The sequence below is a fragment of the Pelophylax lessonae genome (genome assembly GCF_965119305.1).
Source record: "Pelophylax lessonae genome assembly, chromosome: 9".
Classification (NCBI taxonomy): Eukaryota; Metazoa; Chordata; class Amphibia; order Anura; family Ranidae; genus Pelophylax; species Pelophylax lessonae.
In genome coordinates this window covers 164,762,566-164,783,322 of record NC_138776.1, presented here as the reverse complement: position 1 = coordinate 164,783,322, position 20,757 = coordinate 164,762,566, and the positions used below count along the sequence as shown (strand labels likewise).

Genomic DNA, 20,757 nt, shown 5'->3' with positions numbered 1-20,757 from the left:
CTACTCCAAACCGACTGGTATCTTTGTTGTGCCATACCTCCATTTCATGGAGGATTAACCCCTGCTGTGGTGTTCTAATGTCTAGAGGATCCCCTGCATCTCAGTGTCTTTTCACTGCCCTGTGGACTGTCCCACCATCACTGTACTCTTTCCCCCTTGGATGATCCTTTTGCCTTGTGGAGACCCTGACTACTTTGTGATCTGTTTGGCAAGTTTGATGAAAAATATTGAGGAGCACGAACCCTACACTGATCTGTTACATGCTTTTTGAGAAGTGGTCTACTTGCATCGACTAAGCATTCCTCTAACACCGGATCTTCAGTGGTCTTGATTAATAGCTGGGAGAGGCTGACTCATTAAGTTGAGCAGCCAAGGAAATCTGGTAAGCTGCTTAATATACCCCATCACCGAGGTGTTCCCTCCCTTCACATACCCTGGGTGTCACGGGTTGAATCACTTCTTGCAATATTGTGCACGTGGATTTATGATTTCATTTTATATCATTTATATTGGGACTCATTCATTTGGACACTCTTTTACTTCATTATAAACATCATTGTGATTAGTAGTTTTTTTTCATTCATTTGGACACTATTTATCAATTTTGTGATCATTAATACTCTTAGCGCTACACTTTTATGTTTTATTGTTAATTTGAGTCACTGTTGGTTGATTTTGTGTTGGCTGCTGACCTATATTTATCAATTATTTATAATATTAGCGCGGAAATTTTTTCTATTTTTTATTTAATTTACTATGGCAGTACCACATCAGTCAAATCGTTCCAAACATACCATTAAGTTGTATATGCTTCAGGAGGGTTAGCTCATTTCGCTCTCTTCTTAGTTTGCAGAAGCTAAAAACAGAAGATTTGTAAGGTTCACTTATTGGTACATAAAATATATTGTATGTTAATCTAATCTGCTGTTGCAGAACTCCATGGAGGTGGTCTCCCAACAGTTCATTGATGCACAATCCATGAGTAAAACATTTCTGCCTCAGAAGAGGAAGGATGCGACAATGCTGAAGCCATACGACTAGTGCAAATCAGGCCTATACTGGCAAGGTTGGGAACAGTCAGTATGCCTGGTCTGACCGAGACCAATTTTGAGTAGATACAGTATGTCCCTCATCTTAGTTACTTTAAAATAAACCTTTGTGGTAAATAGGTTCTACTTGTTTGTAGGAGAAAAAAAACCCCCACATTCTAAATTGTGATCTCTGGTATAACAGTACTTGTAATTTACAAAGCAATAGCCTTTGTGTGGCAGGTATACATGGCAGTTGACCTACGAATTTCTTAATAAATCCTGCCCACAAACTCCAAGTCTTATTAGTCACAATCTTCAATCAGGGGGATCAGGAAAATCTTTGCAACATAGGAATGCTGAACATAAACCTGTCAGGGAACCATAAACCAGATGGAGACAAAGTGCAGTTAAAACACACACCTTCAATTAAATGGCAACAATAACCATTCAAGAACATAGTCAAGAACAGAATATTGTGAGCAAACTCCGCCCAAGGCAACAAGTCAACTAGGTATGATCTGAAATCTAGCAATGTAGGAACTGCGCCAAGCATTGGTTAGCCCGTTCTGCAGCCCCATTGGACTGCAAGTGATATGCCGAGGAGAAGTAAAGCTGAACTCCCAACTGTGCATAAAAGGCTCGCCAAGACCTGGATACAAACTGGCTACCCAGTTTGCGATAACTTTTGGTAACCCATGTAAGAGAAAGACCTCCCGAGCAAAAATTTAAGCCAGCTCTTTGGAATTAGGGAACATCTTTAGTGAAAAGCAATGCGACATTTTCGAAATTGGTCAACTACCATGAGAATAACTGATGCCCCTGGAGTTCGGTAAATCCACAAAAAAAAAAAAAACCCCAATAGACAAGTGGGTTCAAGGCCTCTCTCCACTGGGTATGGGTTGCAAGAGGCCCACTGGAAAATGTCTGGGTGTTTTATTCTGAGCACACATGGGACAAGCAGCTACAAAGGCGGTTACATTAGCACAGAGACTAGGCCACCAGAATTGTTGAGAGACTACAAGTCAATTTTTCTCTGGGTGCCCAGCTGCTGGAGAATGGTAGGTCTGGAGCAAAGCAGTGCAGAGATTCTCAAGGACAAAGCAGCAGTCCTAAACATTTTCCAGGAGGAGAATGGATCCGAGGGGCCAGAATTCTCTTGCCCAAAAGGTGAAGTGAGATTAGTGCGAATAGTGGCCAAAAAGCAGTCCGGAGGTATAACAGGAGTAGGAACCGACTATTTTGGAAGAAAACTGCAGTGATAATGCAGCTACCATTATATTCTTCGTAGCCGGTAAGAATGAAATTATGTAATTGAAGCTTGACAGAAAAAGGGCCCACCAGGCCCTTTTCGGAGATAGGAGTCTAGCCTCAGACAAAAATGTGAAATTATGGTCAGTCAAAATGAGGACCAGCACAGTAGTACCCTCAAGGAGATACCCCCATTGTGCTGCCACGCAGCTTTAACTGTCTAGCAGTTGTTATTACATGTTATGTTATGCTATGTTATTGGTATCTTCCTTGCACCCCTGCTGTTTCTGGCTAGATGGTTTCTCCCATCCTCCATTTTCCTGCTGTAACTCCCATTTTGTTTAGTTGTTATGAGGAGACTGCAGAGTGTGGAAGCTGTGTAACTTCATTGGAAATTTACCTATGGAAAAGTCTCTATGTTTATGCCTTTGCTAACTTGAAGCATAAAGAAGCATTGGAGAACACCTCTGGAGTCTTTATTCATTGAGTAAACTATCTGTTAAAGCCATCATTCAACCTGCTGCACACACTTTCAGACTGGGGGTCTACAAGAAGGTCACAGGTACAATCGATGCTGAGACAGAACAGTAAATTTCCAATGAAGTTGGAAACAAGATGTACAGAGGTATGTGGAGAAGGGCTTCATAGCAAGTCTTGTAGCAAGATATGTCTTGTAAGAGTTTTTCCTGAAGGATGTCCACAAAAATCCATAAAAATGTACACCATACTCGATCAGAGCAATCGCTCATTGGCCAGTACAGAATTCTTTGACCTATTCAACATTCAAGGAGAGACCTGGTCCTATACCTTGCAGACATGTGCAGGAAAGGTAAATACTTCTGGAAGAAGAGCCCATGGCTTTGTAGTTGCATCAGAATATGAGGACACAGAGTTTCCTCTTCCAACTCTAATCGAATGTGATCAGCTACCGAACAGAGAAGAAATCCCCACACCGGAGGTTGCACGTCATCACCCTCATTTGAGTCACATTGCTAACTACATTCCACCACTTAACAAGGATGTTAAGATTTTGATTCTACTAGGGAGAGACATTCCTAGAGTTCATAAAATAAGAGAGTTATGCAACGGTCCAGATGATGCTCCTCAGGCCCAGAAACTCGATCTTGGATGGGTGATAATAGGAGAAGTCTGCTTAGACCAATCTCACAAGCTCTTGGATGTAGCTTCCTACAAAACTAATGTTACCTGTCAATTGATGAAATGTCCATCGCACTATTATGTGAAGGAAAGACTTGATTTTAAGAACAAAGTTCCATATCAAGCACTCCAAAGCATTAACTGCAAGCTCACTTCTCAAAAGGACTTTGGTGATTCAGTGTACCAGACTACTCGTGATGACAACAAGATTGCCCCTTCAGTCGAAGACAAGGAGTTCATCAAGATTATGGATGAAGAGTTCTTCAAGGACAATTCCAACAGTTGGGTAGCTCCATTACCCTTCCAAGTACCAAGGCTTACTCTCCCTAACAATCGAGAACAAGCTTTAACCAGATTTACTGCACTTAAGAAAACTCTCCATAACAAACCTGAGAAGCAAGAGCACTTTCTAGCATTCATGCAGAAGATTTTAGTGCCAGCAGTTGTCCTCACGCAAACCATTTGGTTTTCAGGACCCAAGTTTTTAATGGACCAGTCTTCTACAAACTCAGAAGAAGATATCTATTTCCACCTGGAGGATCCAGATACTGATCCGGAAATCCGGCCTGAAGTTGTAGCATTGAGTTCCAACATCTGCTCAAGAAGAAATTTGGAGGATGAAGATGACTCCACAGATATGGGGGATGGAACTGATGAATGGATGCAGGCCAAGACTCTGGTTAAGCCTCCGGACCAGCTGGAACTCAGCGAGGCTGAACTTAAGGAGGAATTCACTCGTATCCTGACTGCAAACAACCCTCATGCCCCCCAGAACATTGTGAGGTACAGTTTTAAGGAACAGGCCTACAAACCCATTAGCATCGTGGAACAGCTGGCCGTACACTTCTCCCTGGATGGAAACATGTCACACAAAGACTCTGATGAAGCGCGGCGACAGGGGGCGAAGTTGGGAGTCATTGAAGAGACTCAGACCAACGACTCCACAGAGCCGGGAGACAAAGATACAGATGGGAAGTCTGACGCTCAGGCTAGTGAAGAATGGACAGAAGGTGAGGAAATACCATCCAGGAACAAGAAGGAGAGAAAACTGACCAACCAGTTCAATTATAGCGAGAGAGTGTCCCAGAGCATTAACAAACCCCTGTGGGAGCGAGCTTCTCAGACAGAGCCACCTCCAAGGACCACCTTCTCCGCCACTGCAAACCAGTGGAAATTCAAACCACCACACGCTTCACAAATGGGCGGAGCATGGGAACGTATGATTGGGATGGCAAGGCGCATACTGGATTCTATGTTGCTTGATGTGAGTTCTTCACGTCTTACCCATGAAGTACTTACTACATTCCTTGCTGAGGTCACAGCAATAATCAACTCAAGACCGCTGACCGCTGTATCCACAGACCCAGAATGTCCAACTGTTTTAACTCCAGCTGCATTATTGAGCCGGAAAATTGGACAGATCCTAGCGCCAAAGAGCATCTTTGATGAAAAGGACATATATAAACGTCAATGGAGATACGCTCAATACCTTGCAGATTGTTTCTGGGACAGATGGAGGAGGGAATACCTCACACTTCTTCAAGGACGTAAAAAGTGGCAAACTCAGAAGCCTAACTTAAAGGAAGGGGACCTGGTTCTTCTAAAAGAAAAGCAAATCAATCGGATCCAGTGGCCAGTTGGAGTTATTTCAAAGGCCATTGCTAGTGATGATGGAAAGGTCCGAAGTGTGGAAGTCAGGATTGTAAAGGACGGGAGCCCAAAAACCTTCCTGAGACCAGTCACTGAGACAGTCCTAATTATGCCTGCTTCCAAAAATTCTGATTCAGTGTTGTGTAGGAGTCACTTAGACCTCTAGCATAGTTAGCTTAGAGGAGAGGGCTACATAGCATTCTACTGTATGCAATGTTAATTGTATGTTTATGGAAAATAATTGTGTAGTGGTATCTCACGATACCAGGCGGGGAGTGTGCTGCCACGCAGCTTTAACTGTCTAGCAGTTGTTATTACATGTTATGTTATGCTATGTTATTGGTATCTTCCTTGCACCCCTACTGTTTCTGGCTAGATGGTTTCTCCCATCCTCCATTTTCCTGCTGTAAATCCCATTTTGTTTAGTTGTTATGAGGAGACTGCAGAGTGTGGAAGCTGTGTAACTTCATTGGAAATTTACCTATGGAAAAGTCTCTATGTTTATGCCTTTGCTAACTTGAAGCATAAAGAAGCATTGGAGAACACCTCTGGAGTCTTTATTCATTGAGTAAACTATCTGTTAAAGCCATCATTCAACCTGCTGCACACACTTTCAGACTGGGGGTCTACAAGAAGGTCACAGGTACAATCGATGCTGAGACAGAACACCCATTCTTAAAGAGCTAAAATGATGGCTAATCATTCTGCCCCCAATTTTTAGAATTGCATTTTGCAGGAGACAATTTTTCTGAAAAGTAGCCACAAGGATGCATAGAGCGCTCAGAGGTAGGATGTTGACTGGAGAGCGCCTACTACAGTCTCATACACCTCAACTTCAAGAATGAAGGGCAACGTAGGATCAGGATGTGCCAGCACTGGAGCTGCAGCAAAAGCAGCCTTGAGGGATTCAAAGGCTTTAATGGAATCTGAAGACCAATTCTGTGGGTTGCCCTTTTTTCTGGTCACATCAGTTAGTGGTTTGATCAAAGAGAAATTACAAATACATTTCCAATAATTGGAAAAGCCAAGAAACATTGCAAAGGACAGACCTACGGATCAAAGCCACTGAAGGACTGCAAATAGTTTCTCTGGGTCCATCGAAAACCCGGCAACAGATAGGACATAACCCAAAAATGTAACTTGTTCACGATGAAACTTGCACTTCAACTTGCAATACACCTTTTGCCATCAACCTCTGTAGCACACAGGAAATATCTGTGGGGTGATTCTCTAGGGATTTTCAGTATGAGAACATCAACGTAAACCACCACACATTGCAGCAGCATATTGGAGGACGTGATTAATAAATTCCTGGAAACTGCAGGAGCTAGGGTATTATGAAGTATTCGTAGTGCTCGCTCCTAGTATTAAATGCAGTCTTCCATTCATCACCATCTTTACCCTCACGAGATTGTATGCCCATTTCAATTCCAGCTTAGTGAAGACCGTTGCTCCATTGAGGCAGTCAAATTCCATTATCAGTGGAATTGGATAAGCATTTTTAACAGGAATGTGATTGAGACCCCTATTATCAATACAGGGTCTTAGTTCACAAAGAAAAAGCCAACCTTACCTTATCTTCCGAGGTGAATAGCGGGTTAACCCGGCCACAAGGAGCAATGGCACCAGGTTGACGGTCAATTGTGCAGTCAAAGCCGATGCGGCAGCAAAATACCGGCCCGACCTTGGTCAAAGACATCGCAGAATTCACAGGTACTCTTCTGGCAATGGAGAGACTGAAGATGTGCAATTGACCTTAATCACCTTATGAAAATATGTATTAATGCATTGTGGCGACCAAACAGAACCTCGGCTCTGCGCCAAATGAAGGATTGTGCCTCTTTATCCAAGGATAACCAATGACAACTGGGCAATGAGGTGATGAAATTACTTGGAATTTGATTATCTCATGGTGAAGAGCCCGTCAGCCATGGTCAATAGAGCAGTTTCATTGGTAGCTTTAAATGGCAAGTGGGGAGGGCATGAGGCTGCAGCGGTTTTGAGTGCTTTAATTTATAGGCACTATCTATGAATAAGCCTGCAGCCCCAGAATCGATTATTGCCTACATCAATTGAAAATTCACACTAGGAAAGGATAACTGGAACTAAAGGCTTATCTTTCAGGATAGCTGGGGATGCAAAGATGCCACCTAAGGTCTGTCTCCTACAGTAGTTCAGGTGGGGGCTGGACAATGTAATGTTAGAGGCAGTTGCCTGAATGGAGACAGCAGCAGCAGGGATGGCTTGCAACACTGGTTGTACCGGAGCCAGGGCCACTGATCGAAATCATGGGGCCCCGTACAGCCTACCTGACGGGGCCCCCTTCAGCCCCACCCCTGGCCCCTCCACAGACCCTGCCTTGAAACAAAGTGCAGGTTTGTCTTCAAGTGATAATTTATCATGCCACGCCATGCCACTCATAGTAAATATGTTCAGAGCGTAATACAATCACCACACCATGCCATATTGGCATCCATAGTAAATATGTGCAGTAAGTGTGCAGTGCAATGCAGTATAAAACTCACAACCAACGGTCGGCTGCTTCTGCCTGCTGCCGCCGCCCACCTCACAGCCACTCGCTCTGTCTCGGGCCTAACTCAGAGCTGAGCGGAGGAAGATCACTCTGCAAGGGAAAATAGGCGGCAGGCAGCCGGGACTTGAAATTGAGCCACCATGAGGATCGGCCCAGAATACACATGCGTCCGAAATATCTAAAAAAAAAAAAAAAAAAGTCTCTCCACTCGCACCAGCACAGAGGTCAGAGATGGGCACAAAAATGGCAATTACACCCCTGTTAGTAAGAGCAGCAGAGCGGGGGCAGTAGCGTCATTAGGGTTGGTGTCACTTGGTATGGTAAAACCATGGTGTCACCCCCCGAGCTCTCTCTTGCAACAGAGACTGCAAACATGCTATAGAAGACAGTCAAGAGACTGCAAACATGCTATAGAAGACAGCCAAGAGACTGCAGGAATCATACAGGAGACAGCCAAGAGACTGCAGGCATCATACAATAGACAGCCAGAGAGTGCAGGCATCATACAATAAGACAGCCAGAGAGTGCAGGCATCATACAATAGACAGCCAGAGAGTGCAGGCATCATACAATAGACAGCCAGAGAGTGCAGGCATCATACAATAGACAGCCAGAGAGTGCAGGCATCATACAATAGACAGCCAAGAGAGTGCAGGCATCATACAATAGACAGCCAAGAGAGTGCAGGCATCATACAGGAGACAGCCAGAGAGTGCAGGCATCATACAGGAGACAGCCAGAGAGTGCAGGCATCATACAGGAGACAGTCAGAGAGTGCAGGCATAGTACAAGTTCTGTGCATGGTGGGGTTGCAGCCAGTGTAAATAGCTCTGGGGAAAGCCTGTCCTCCCTCTCCTAAAATAGACCTGTGTGACCCCCCTCCCCCCTCCTCTGAGTGCATCTATGGCAGGAGCTCTTCTCACTTACATTAGTTGTCCCAGTCCAGATGGCGGGTCTCCTCACACTCCCAGCCCTTCCGTTGTCAGTGGGAAGTACAGCAAAGCTGGAGGTGGAGCAGTTTAAGACCAGAAAGTTACATCTTCCTCATGTCGGGGTCTCCATACACCCGATTGGTTGCTGGGATGCTAGACAGGCCCAGCAACCAATCATCTTGACAGGCGGGACTTGGACGTTCTGGGAGCTCTGCCACTGGTGCAGGCATTTAACCGAAGACTATCAGACTGTCTCTTAAGCTGCCCGGGCCCCCCTGCTGAAGTGAGGACACAGGGCCCGGTACAACAGGGCCAGTTGTACTGGCTTATCAGCAGCCCTGACCGGAGCAGGAGGATCCAGATGAGCAGTTAAAATCAGTAGCGTTTGTAAAGCTATGGCAAACTGATCCATGTGGTGGTCCTGCTCATCCAATCTGGAAAAAACATTACAACTAGGTGGATTGCCTGCATCTTCTGAATTCATGGTCCTTGCATAGCATAATGTCAGGAACCATAAACCAGACAGAGTGCAGTTAAAATCACACCTTTAAATCAAATGGCAAAAAATTTAGGAGCATAGTCAAAAACAGAAGCCAAGGTTTGGACACCAGAGCAGGTAATCAGACGAGCCCGGTCAAGAAGCCAGAAGTCAGCACCAGGTCAGGAAGCCAGAAGGAACAGGAGTTGAAGGCAAGTCAGCCAGGCCAAATCATACACAGGACTGGAGAAAGGAATCAACCACGCAAGGGCGAGGAAAGGAGCTAAGCTAATTAAATAGCAAAAAGGGGCTGGCTGTAGGCTGGACTAATGAGGCAGGTTGATGGTAGCCAGGTGAGTCACTGTGGTAACAATGAGCCGCTGTTAATTAACCGACAGCCAAGCAGCTTTTGAGCACTGAAAGAAAAGAGCAGCTTTTTAAAAAGCAGAAGCCAGCCCTGACAAAACCAAAGCAGTTAAAAACAAAGTGTCTTTCTTCTGGATAGGCTGGACATTACCCTGGGCAGGAACGCTCAGGCTGAAGCTTACAAGAGGCCACATGAATGGATTACACCCAAGGATGGAGAAGCCATACACCATATCATGTGCAAAAGTATGAAGGAAGATAAACCGTTCACTAAAAGATAGCTATAGGAGTGGGATTTCCAGATTCCTTAATGTGTAGTACAATTATGTGTAGTACAATTGAAACCACCTGTCCAAATCACTATCAACAGTTACAATCTGCCTAGGCACTTTTAATTTGACTGGTGCAATGTATCGCATGGCCAGTCAAATGGTGGTTTGGAGTGTGGCTTCTCCATTCCATGTGGCCTCTTAAGTGTCCTTGTCAAGTCTATCCAGGAGAAAGACTTGGTTTTTAACTACTCTGGTTAATGTTAACATTCCTATATTGCAAAGATATCCCCGATTCCACTTCTGAAAACTGACCAATAGGATTGAAATGCATTGAAGTTTGTGGGCAGGATTTTTAAGAGGGTCGTATGTAAACTGCCATGTATACCTGCCACACAAAGGGTTAGTACTTTGTACATTATAAGTATTGTTATACCAGAACTTGCATATTAAGATTTGTATTCTACATTTTTGTACAAATAAAAGCGATTACTTTTTTTAAATCAAGAAAAGTTTAGAAATAAAACAAGCACTACATACATGGAAATACCAAGACAGCTGTACACAAAACCTCAAACATTGTCAGGAAACCGTGTACAAGCCATTGAGCAAAGCAATAGTACAAAAACGGAAGATCAAAATGGAAAACCGTACAATACCCACCTCAATAGAGACATTCAGAAATGCTTTTTCCATCGTTGACACTGGTTGTCAAGCATACAAGTATATTTATTAGTTACATGACTCCAACCTAGCCTATAAGAAGTCTATCCAGCACTAGTTCCACCAGACTTAAGCCTGGGGCATCTAGGCATGGGCCCAAAAGATTGTCAAATCTACGATGATGTCCCCTGTGCTGGAAAATGTATTTGCGGTTATTTTTTAATACAATTTGGTGTACTCCTTTGTTGCCTAAAAGTCCAAAGGAGAGTCTAGTTTGGGACAGTGGCTATGTAAAAGGTATAGATTCTAATTGTGACCTTCCAAAAAAGGCTAGTCCCTTTGCCTTCAACAATTGAATTCACTGTATACATCTAGATAAAGAATTTGCACTTCAAAACTCGGTGACCTAGAACAAATATGCATCCAGTGAAGTGAAACCACAGAAAATTGCTGCACCAGCTTCAACTAGCTTGGTAGATACACAAGGCTGCACTACAGTAGTTTGCATTCTATAGAAGCCTTGATGTTCATTTCCAGCTCAGCCTTAGTGCACAGCATGTCAGTTCAAGCTATTCCATAAGTTTGTCTACATTATTTCACTAGAGAAAACTCAAGGTGCTCGCACAAATAACAGATCTTTATAAATTGCAGAACCTGTTCCCTAATCACCCCTGCAGTTAGGTAGCCAGCCTACTGCTGTCCGTTTACAGGCATACTCAGACAAAAAAAGGGGGAGGAAAAAAAAAACTCCCCTCAAAAGAAGTCAACTTGGGACATAGGGTATAATGGTGCAGCAAAACAACTTAATTGGATTAGTGAAATTATCATTGATTCCAAATGAGACAAACACACACTCATTGTATAAAACCATTCATAGATAAAATCAAGGAAAGGCAATAGGAAAATCTGCAGTAACCAGTCTCTGTACTCGCGCTATATATATATATATATATATATATATATATATATATATATACACACATATACATATATATATATATATATATATATATATATATATACACACACACACACACACACATTATGGCTTTGGGACATAGTAACCGCCAAGAAAGGTGGCTTAGTCTATGGGTCTGCCCCACATCTAAGGAGGTATACCTTATTACTGGAACTTTTGCAATCTCACTATTGTGCTGTCAGCATCAATATTGCTTACGTATACCTTGGGCTGGTCCCCTATACCCACAATCAAGTGGTGACTGCACTGTTAGTGACTCCACATGGTATTACAGGCTAAGCCTGTTTTCTCTGGACACTCCAGGTGATCCATTCCGGGTGAGCCCGGCCCCAGAGACTTCTACACTTGCTCTGCTCAAGACTGTACCCACACTACCAGCCACCTATCTTGGTGGTTACTATATCCCAAAGCCATAACAGCATATATAATGCAAGTACAGAGACTGGTTACTGCAGATTTTCCTATTGCCTTTCCTTGATTTTATCCATGAATGGTTTTATACAATGAGTGTGTTTGTCCCATTTGGAATCAATGATAATTTCACTAATCAATAAAGTTGTTTTACTGCACCATTACACCCCATGTCCAAAGTTGACTTCTTTTGGAGGAGAGTTTTTTTTTTCCTCCCCCTTTTTTGTGTCTACATTTTTTTACTGTCTTAAATGCAAGGGGGAAAAAAAAAAGACCTTAAAAACCAGGCTAATGCAGGTCATCATTTTTGGAGCTTTTGTAACCCACAAGAGCAATTTATTGCCCAATGCACACTTAAAAACCACTTTAAGGTCTACCTAAACCCAAAAATGTATTACTGTATATTGCAGCTTAATATGTTGAGGTTGCATGGTTTTTCAAGCTTTCCCCCGTCCTTTTTTACCTGGTGATCAAGTTTAGTAATACTTCCTGTGTTGGGGGCTGCTCATTTCCCAACCATCTATGGAGGGGCAAATATAGCCACCCTTGAACCACAGCATTGACAACCTATGAGAGGTTAGTGTTCGACTTTAGATAAAATGAATCCACAAATTAAAGCCCAACTCCATCAAACAGGTCTTAGATAGTTCCAGAAACATTTTTTTTCCTGTTCGGAGTAATGATAAAAGCTATTCTAAGCACCCATCAGCAGGGCCGGTGCTACCACTAGGCAAACTAGGCAGCCGCCTAGGGCGCAGCCATGGCCAGTGAGACATTCCTCTCCTGTCACCTCCTCATCTCCGGTGGATGTCACCTCTAGAGAGGGGGGCAATTTGTATATAAAGGGGTGTGTGGGGTTAAAGGGGGGCAGTGTGTATATGAAGGGGGGTTTAGGGTTAAAAAGGGGCAGTGTGTGCAGGAAGGGGGTGTAGCAGAGTGTAGTGTTAAAAGGGTGCATTATGTACAAGAAAGTTGGCAATGTGAACAGTTATTTTTTATTTTGGAGAGGGGGGGGGGGTGGTGTGTGCGCGCACGTGCTGGTCTTGCCTAGGGTGCAAAATAGTCTAGCACCGGCCCTGCCCATCAGCCAGAAATGGTGCGCCCCCAACCCACTTATTGATGCTTTTGCTGGACAGCTGAGTCAGTTAAATGAAAACAACAAGACTTTAATGCATGAACATTTGGGGGGGGGGGGGGGGGGGGCGACAAGGCAGCCACCACACCCATGGATTAGTAAACTACACCATTACATTTCGTGTTTGGGTTTAGATACACTTTGTTTTTTAGGCTTTTTTTACTTTTTTATTCTGGTGACCAGCCGATCTTATTTTTCAGTTCTCAACAGACCAAGCTGTCCAGAAAAAGTGCCAGTTAAACTGTTAAGACAAACCATCTTGAAAAGTAGAACTTTACCCATATGCTACCAAAATTAGCGTGTTGTAAATTGCCTCCAGCATTGTCCCTGTTTCTTGTTGCTGGAGGCTGCCATTTTGCTTAAGCCCCAGAGCCCCTGCATAGCAGTACATTTTAGGCCTTCAGCAGATCTGCCTACAAATTCAGCACAGTGCCTAACAAGCACAAATGAGCATGTGCAGAGCAGGGTAAGACAGTGTATTACTGGAGTTTAAACAGTATAGGTTTTTTTTTACGTAGTTATACCTGCAAAAGGGGCCAGCATGAAGTGATCCAACAGGACTTAAAGTGGTTCTAAAGGCAGAAGGTTTTTTTTTACATTAATCCATTCTTCATTAAGTTAAAGCACCTTCTGGGTGCAGTTCCTCCCCCCCCCCTTAACTTACCTGAGCCCCATCTCGATCCAGTGATGTGCATGAGAGCAGCAGAAGCTCTCCTGGGTCCCTCTCATTGGTTCACAGAGCAGCAAAAGCCAATTAGGAGAGGGGGGGGGGGGGTCGAGCCATGCTCTGGGTGTGAAAGTCATCCATTCACAGAAGCGGGCCTAATCGAGTGCCCCTCTAGTGAGGCTTGCTATTGAGAGCATTTGGTGGGGGTGGGTCGGGAGCTAGAACAGCAGACAAGGAGCCAAAAAAGGATCAGGGCTACTCTGTGCAAAACCATTACACAGAGCAGGTAACTTTTTTTTTTTTTTTAATTACAACCTTTAGAATCACTTTAAATTTCTACAGTTCCATTTTAACTTAGCTTTCCCTATTGACACCAATACAGTTCACTACTGAAGGTGAATTCTGCCCACATTTTGTGGGAAAAAAAAACCTCTCAATGCTGCTTGTCCCTAAAGAAAACTGGCCATACAGGTGGTTTGTACAGTCAATGGACTAACACCCCAGGTCACCCTACAAATTAAGGGGAATAGGGAAAACCATCATGAACATACTTCAAGCAAATAGTAAGTGGAAACAAATAAAATAGTGTTCACATTTTACACTTACTATATCACAAGGCATGTGCTACTTAGGGTTACTATAGCCAGAAAGATCACTGATAGTGCCACCTCTTGGAAGAAAGGATGATCAGCAGCCTTCACCTGCAACAAATCCACATGCTCGCAACGAATTCCAATATAGCCTTTGAAACATCTTGAAAAAAACCAAACAAAAAAGCACAAGACTGTAAAATCAAATGGAGGATAATCAATACCAAAATAGTACCACTAGTTTAAGAACTATAAACAAGTTGTATTAAAAAAAAAAAAATTATATATATATATATATATATATATATATATATATATATATATATATATATATATATATATATATATATATATATATATATATATATATATATATATATAGATTATCTATATATCTACATCTCTATATCTATATCAGTTTTTTTTTTTTTTATAAAGAAACCTTTACAAGTCTCTCAACCTCTTCAACACAGAGGAACCCATGAAATAGCTTTCCGATCTCAGGGAGCTCCTACTAAAAATTACTATTACAACACATGATACATGATCCAAAAAGAAAATAGCGATGCTTGGCACCTTGCTCCTGGGCTCAGAACCTGGTTCTCAGACTATCCCGGGACTGTCCCTTGACATCCACTAGTGGCCAAGCCTTGCTGCCCTCTACGACCGGGGTGGTCGACAAAACACTGTAAACAAAGACAAAAAGAAGGGCGCACCAGCCTAGCGCATTATCCTCAGCAGGCTTTTATTAATAAAATATTAAAAATGTCTACTCACAAACATGCGATGTAAACCAGCATATTATCTCCATCAAACAACGTCCATGATGTTGGAGTCCAATGTTCAACGTTAGCCATTCACCGTAACGAGAACATTGGACTCCAACATCATGGACGTTGTTTGATGGAGTCAATATGCTGGTTTACATTGCATGTTTGTGAGTAGACCTTTTTAATATTTTATTAATAAAAGCCTGCTGAGGATAATGCGCTAGGCTGGTGCGCCCTTCTTTTTGTCTTTGTTTACATGGTACATGATACATTAGTATGATGGTTAGAGGGAAGAATGATCCTTACACTTGGACATTAGGAAGAATTACCCCCTTCTAGATCGCTAGAAAGGTCAATGGTGTCAGTGGGAACTTATCTGAGGCATAAATTACTCACTGCTCAAGGAACCTCTAGGAACCCTGGTTGAGAAACCCTGCTGTAAACCTTCAAAGTAAATCTCAATGATGGTTTTTAAAAACCTGGTACGTGTTTGGTCAGAGGCCACACACAGGGCCGGCGCTACCTATAGGCAAGGTAGGCGCTGGCCTAAAGAACACATCAGTTGGCCGCTGGAGACCGGGGACCATGCAGGAACTGCAGGCAACTGGAGGATGTGCTGTCTGGTGGAACCCCTTTCCATCACCGATCTGCAGTGCAGGCCCCCAGCAGATAACTGACACCCCCCTCCCCCACAACCTTCCTACTAGCACAGGGAGGAGAGGGGTCTATACTTAGTGGAGAGGGGTATCTATTCCTAGTGAAGAGGGGGGGGTGGAGGGATGTGTGACACCATGTTTTCCCGCAGCAGGTGAAACCAACCCTAGTGACTCCACAGGTGCAAAAACTGGAGGATGCAGTAGCAGATGGACAAACTCTGCTGTCAGATGGAACCGTGGAAGTACTGAGCAGGAATGGACAGACCAGATACTCCTGACATGCGTGGCTTACTGTATCTGGCAAAGCGACTCAGGTCAGTTCAACGAGGGAGCAACACATCACAGGGTGGTATAGACAGGACTGATGCTAGACCACATTTTGCCTTTTCTATACCTTATCTTTGAGGTATTGAAGGTTTTTTTTTTGTGAGGGGGGGGGCGCAATTAGCTGGTCTTGCCTAGGGCGCAAAATAGTAGCACCAGCCCTGGCCAGACGCTCCCCAAAATTTTATGAGCCTGTACAAACTAAAGAACTGAATGGAAAGTGTATAGCACATGCACAGGCTTGGCAGGGGTTGTGTGGTCTCCTCTCACTGGGCAGGGACAGGAGGTATCAGTTAAACATTTCTACATTCAAATGCCAGGATGCCCAGACAGGCAAATCTTCTACATTTATTGAAAGTGGCAAAGCCTACCCACCCCTTCCCTCCAAACATATTGCTTTAGTAAGGTAGCCCATTAAATATGGACCAAAAGGAATGCATGGGAAGGTGGGAGAGGGCATGTAAGTTGTGACTCTACAAGACTTGAAAAAGTCCAGCATTTGGGGCAACCAGATAAAGTAGCAACTTCATGCAGAGTTTCAGACAGGTTTGTTTTAAGGCAGACATTATATTAAACATTGACAAAGGCTTCCAAGTATGTAAAACATTGGTTCCTGCCAAGTCCTAACTGCAAACATTATGCATAACAAAACATTATGAAGTTGTGCATCACGTGACGACGTGTGGTTTGTTATGGAAATGCGGACAAATTTTTCGTTATTCAGAAATTCGGATGTATCGGAATTTCAATAGTAAATTGAAATTTAAATGAATCCGATCGAAATAAAATTTTGGCCAAAATTCAAATCAAATTCTAACCATTTTCAAATTCCATTTGAAATTCTGAATAGAATAAAATAGGAAATAAAGGAACATAATATCAAAGAATAGAATCTAAAATAAAATAGAAAATAGAGTAAAACAGAACAAAATATAGAAAATAAAGGAATAGAATAAAAAAAGAAAGAATATAATCATATTTTGAAATTTGAACTTAAAATGGATTCAAATTGTAATCGAAAAAAAAAAAAATTAGAAAGAATTTAACCATTTCCCAAAATTTGAATAGAATATATCAGAATAGAAAATAGATTAGAATAGAGAAAAAAAAATAGAAAGAATAGAACAATCTTTCAAAATTCAAATTTTGAATAGAATATATAGAAAAAATTTGGAATAATTGGAAAAATGGAATGAATTTGATTTAAATTTTTCAGAATTCGGTCAAATGGAGTCAATTCCACCAAATCTGGAAAATTTGAAAAAAAAAAATAAAAAAACAAAATTATATATATATATATATATATAAACAAATTTATGTAAATAAAATGGAGACAATTTTTTCGTTCTGCACATGCCTATGTCAAGATGTCTTTCCGTATGAACACTGGGGCCTACATACTGCAGCAATCACTGATCTGAATAAAGCAGGTCTGGTTTAAGTGGGATATTGCACTTTGAACTTTCAATTTTTGTAACTTGAAACAAAAAACATTGAAGGTCACATTGGTTCCCCACCACTGCAGATTACCATCATTAAGTATTGTGTGAATGAGTATGATGTACTAGACTGAACTTCATTGTTTGCCAAGGCTAGGTTTTAAAACCCCCAGAGCAGCCAGAACAAATGTGAATGTCACCTGGACACATGCACTAGGATACACCTACACACTTACACGCAAGAGGGCTCCCACTCCGATAGAAGGAATCTGCATGTGCCATGGTAGCAAAAGTCAGAGTAGTTTTCTGGACATTGAGCAAATCTTGTCCGTGTTGCTGCCTCAATGTAAGAAGCTGAAAAAATAGAATATTTTCAATATCTGACACAAGAACATTATACACATGGGTTATTCTAACAATTATTTTTATACTAAAGCCTGCAATGTGGCTGTGCAGTACACAAAAGCAGTCAGACTTGAATTAGACACCCTCATACCATTAGATCGGAGTTCCATGCATATGTAAATGACAAAAGTTAACTCAGCAGGTCTTCATTAAAACATCATTAAATGTATTTTAAGTACTTGCTGTGACAATACCTGAAATGACTTGTCAGCAGCCACTTACAAAGCTTGTATAGCAGAGCTCAGACTGGGAGAGGAGAGGCATGACTGGAAGCCATTCTGGTGTGTTGGTCTGCTCATGTGCCCAACAAGGATATGCGGATAGGTGAAGGGAGCAGAGTGAGAGATGAATCATTTGTCTGCTGATTTTCCTTCACTTTACAATCAGAGCCTGGGGAAGGACAAAACCTATAAGTGTAAAAACTCTGAAGACGTCACCGGATGTGATGAAACGCGTCAGTTTGGAACGCATAGCGTCATTACGTCTAGGCAGCTGGAACGCAAGCCGGAAGTACCGCTCGCCACTCTGCAAAGGGGACATGCAGCCCGCACAGCCGACCGCTGACCACCATGGATGTAATTTTAACTTAAATCCTTGCCTTTTAACCCATTACAGTAGGTAATAAACTATATTCAAACTTACTACTCTATATAGAGCCTTTTGTTTCCTTCACTATTTGCCATATTTCCATGATGTGAGGAGGACCCAATCTATTAATCCAGGCCAGCCTATAGTAGAGAAATAAGGGGGAATCCATCTCAGCCCAGGGGGCATTTAAGCGCGAAAGGTCCTAGTGCTGTAAAGCACAAAGGACCCACTGGATCTGGTAAGTGATTTTATCTAGCCACAAATCACGGCGAAATGGATGTCACAGAATATTAAGGACAATCACGTTTAAGCACCTGCACCTTGAATTCTACTTGAATCATTTAAGGACTTTATTTGATCTACTTGAGCACCAAGTCACTTTACATATATTGGATTTTTATACACTTACAGTCACGTATTTATTTATATTTTTTTCACATATTTATGCCTTTGTGGTTTTTGATTACTATAATATTGCTACATTCATTTTAATCTCTGTAATATATCTTTTTATTCTTGTCATCACCTCAACCACTGATTTGTTTTTTGGCGTTATTTATCAGCAAGCGCTGTAGTTGGCCTTTTTAAAAAAAAAAAAAAAAAAAAAAAAAAAAAAAAAAAGCTATTTCTCATTCAAAACCTATAAGCGCTAACTGCAGCAGAAGAAAAAACAAGATATCTTGCGCTGACAGACAGGGCTGTGTAAATCTAAGTTCTGGATGAAGGGAAATAAAAATACTTGGACAGGTAAACCAGCTCTCTTCCTGGAGTTCAGCTTTAGGCTCCATGCGCACTACCATTTTTTTAGAAGCTGAAAAAATGCTAGGAAAAAACCTTGGATGAAAAAATGCTCTTGGAGTGTTTTAGTAGCTTTGAGTGTTAGCGCTTTATTAGCATTTTTTACATTTAAAAAAAAAAAAAAAAAAAAAAAAAACAGGTACCTGGCAACTTTTTCTAAGAAGTCTTCCAGGGCAGCATATGAGAGATGGGTTCCTCCCTCCCACCTGAAACAGGAAACAATAGTCCACCATTATAAAAATGTCAGCCATACCTTCTGCCTCAGTAATATCAAAGCACCAAATGGACCCTCAGCAACTTATGAATCCGCAAAACCCTTTTTATATTGTTTAGGGTGGGAACGAGTGCTGCCCTGGAAGACTTAGGAGTTACCAGGTACCTAACTGTTTTCTCCAATTGTCTTCCAGGGTAGCAGCAGAGGATGTACCGAGCAATACTTACTAGGCAGGGGATAAAGTCTGGAGCACACTGCAACCAAATATCTGGTCCTGACTGGACAGGGGGTCAATGCGGTAATTATTCTTGACCGGTTGCAAAGGCTATGAATGTGATTTTCAGGAGCACATGGAGCTCATTGCCCTGGTGAGATTATCCATACCAAATCACCTTCCCAGATAGTTTACTCAGTCACAACTCGCATGTAAGAAGATCTGGCGATGTTTATTCGTCGTATGATCCGTAGAATGTGCAGTTACAACAGGTAAAAGAACGATGCTTCCATACAGGTTAGGTGAGAGGACATGTCGCATTGAATTTACAGCATAAAATGGCTAATACAGAAAAAAGGGGAGGAGTGTACCTCCAGTATGGAAACTACAGAGTGACACAAAAGACAAACTTAATATGAGCATTAAAGAAACAGTGCATTATAATAAAACAGCTTCATGTAACATGACAGTAATGCCTTGAAAAGGTATTGAAGACGACCATGTCGCTGCCCTCCAGATCTGCTGCGGTGATGCCCCGACTTTTTTAGCGGTTGAGGACGCCAAAAGCTCTGGTCGAGCGGGGAAAGGTTTAGAGTTTGGTAGGCTGTCTGAATAGCAAGCTTTATGCATCTGGCTATCGTACTTCGAGGCCGGCTTTCCTTTGTTGACTCCTGCATGGAGAATTTTTGGTGTGGTTGTTTTCGCCAAGCTTTAGTTCTCTTGAGGCAAGTTATCAGGATCTTCCTTACATCCAGCTTGTTGTAAGTGACTTTTCCTGCTATCCATTGAATTTGGAAGGGAGGAAATAACCACCTGAGCTCTGTGGAAAATAGACTTTTGGTAGAAAGGCTGGGTCTGGTGTGAGGATAATTTTTATCTGTCAGAATTAAACAGTATGGTTCCATCATGGATAGAGCATGTACTTCGCTAACTCTTCTTGCTGACAAGTGTCATCAGAAATACGGTTTTTAGTGTAAAGTACTTATCCGGTACTTATTCCTCTAGTGGTCGAAGGGTTCAGAGAGGAATCCTTTCAGTACCGTGGAGAGGTCCCATGTCAGAGTTATGCTGAACTTTATGGGTCTGGCTTTTCTCAATGAGTGAAGGAATATTTTAATGGCCATGTCTGCCAGTCTAACGTCCAGGCTCGCTGAGCTGGATTGGAGGCTGGCCAGGGAGCCTCCTGCAACTTAGCACAGAGACTGGAAAATAAACAGATGCAGCTCCTGTGGATCTGGA

The 20,757-nt window shown here is 42.4% G+C and overlaps 1 protein-coding gene across 1 annotated transcript in view; it reads right to left on the bottom strand.

Moving 5' to 3' along the window:
- LOC309563324 (protransforming growth factor alpha-like) overlaps positions 1–20,757 on the bottom strand; it is a gene marked incomplete at its 5' end in the record, with an annotated part of 43,191 nt that overhangs the window by 3,902 nt on the left and 18,532 nt on the right. The window contains 3 exons of the mRNA XM_082267722.1: positions 795–856; positions 14,127–14,273; positions 17,536–17,653. Of these exons, the coding sequence (XP_082123848.1) occupies positions 795–856; positions 14,127–14,273; positions 17,536–17,653 (327 nt within the window). The remainder of the gene's footprint in view (positions 1–794; positions 857–14,126; positions 14,274–17,535; positions 17,654–20,757) is intronic.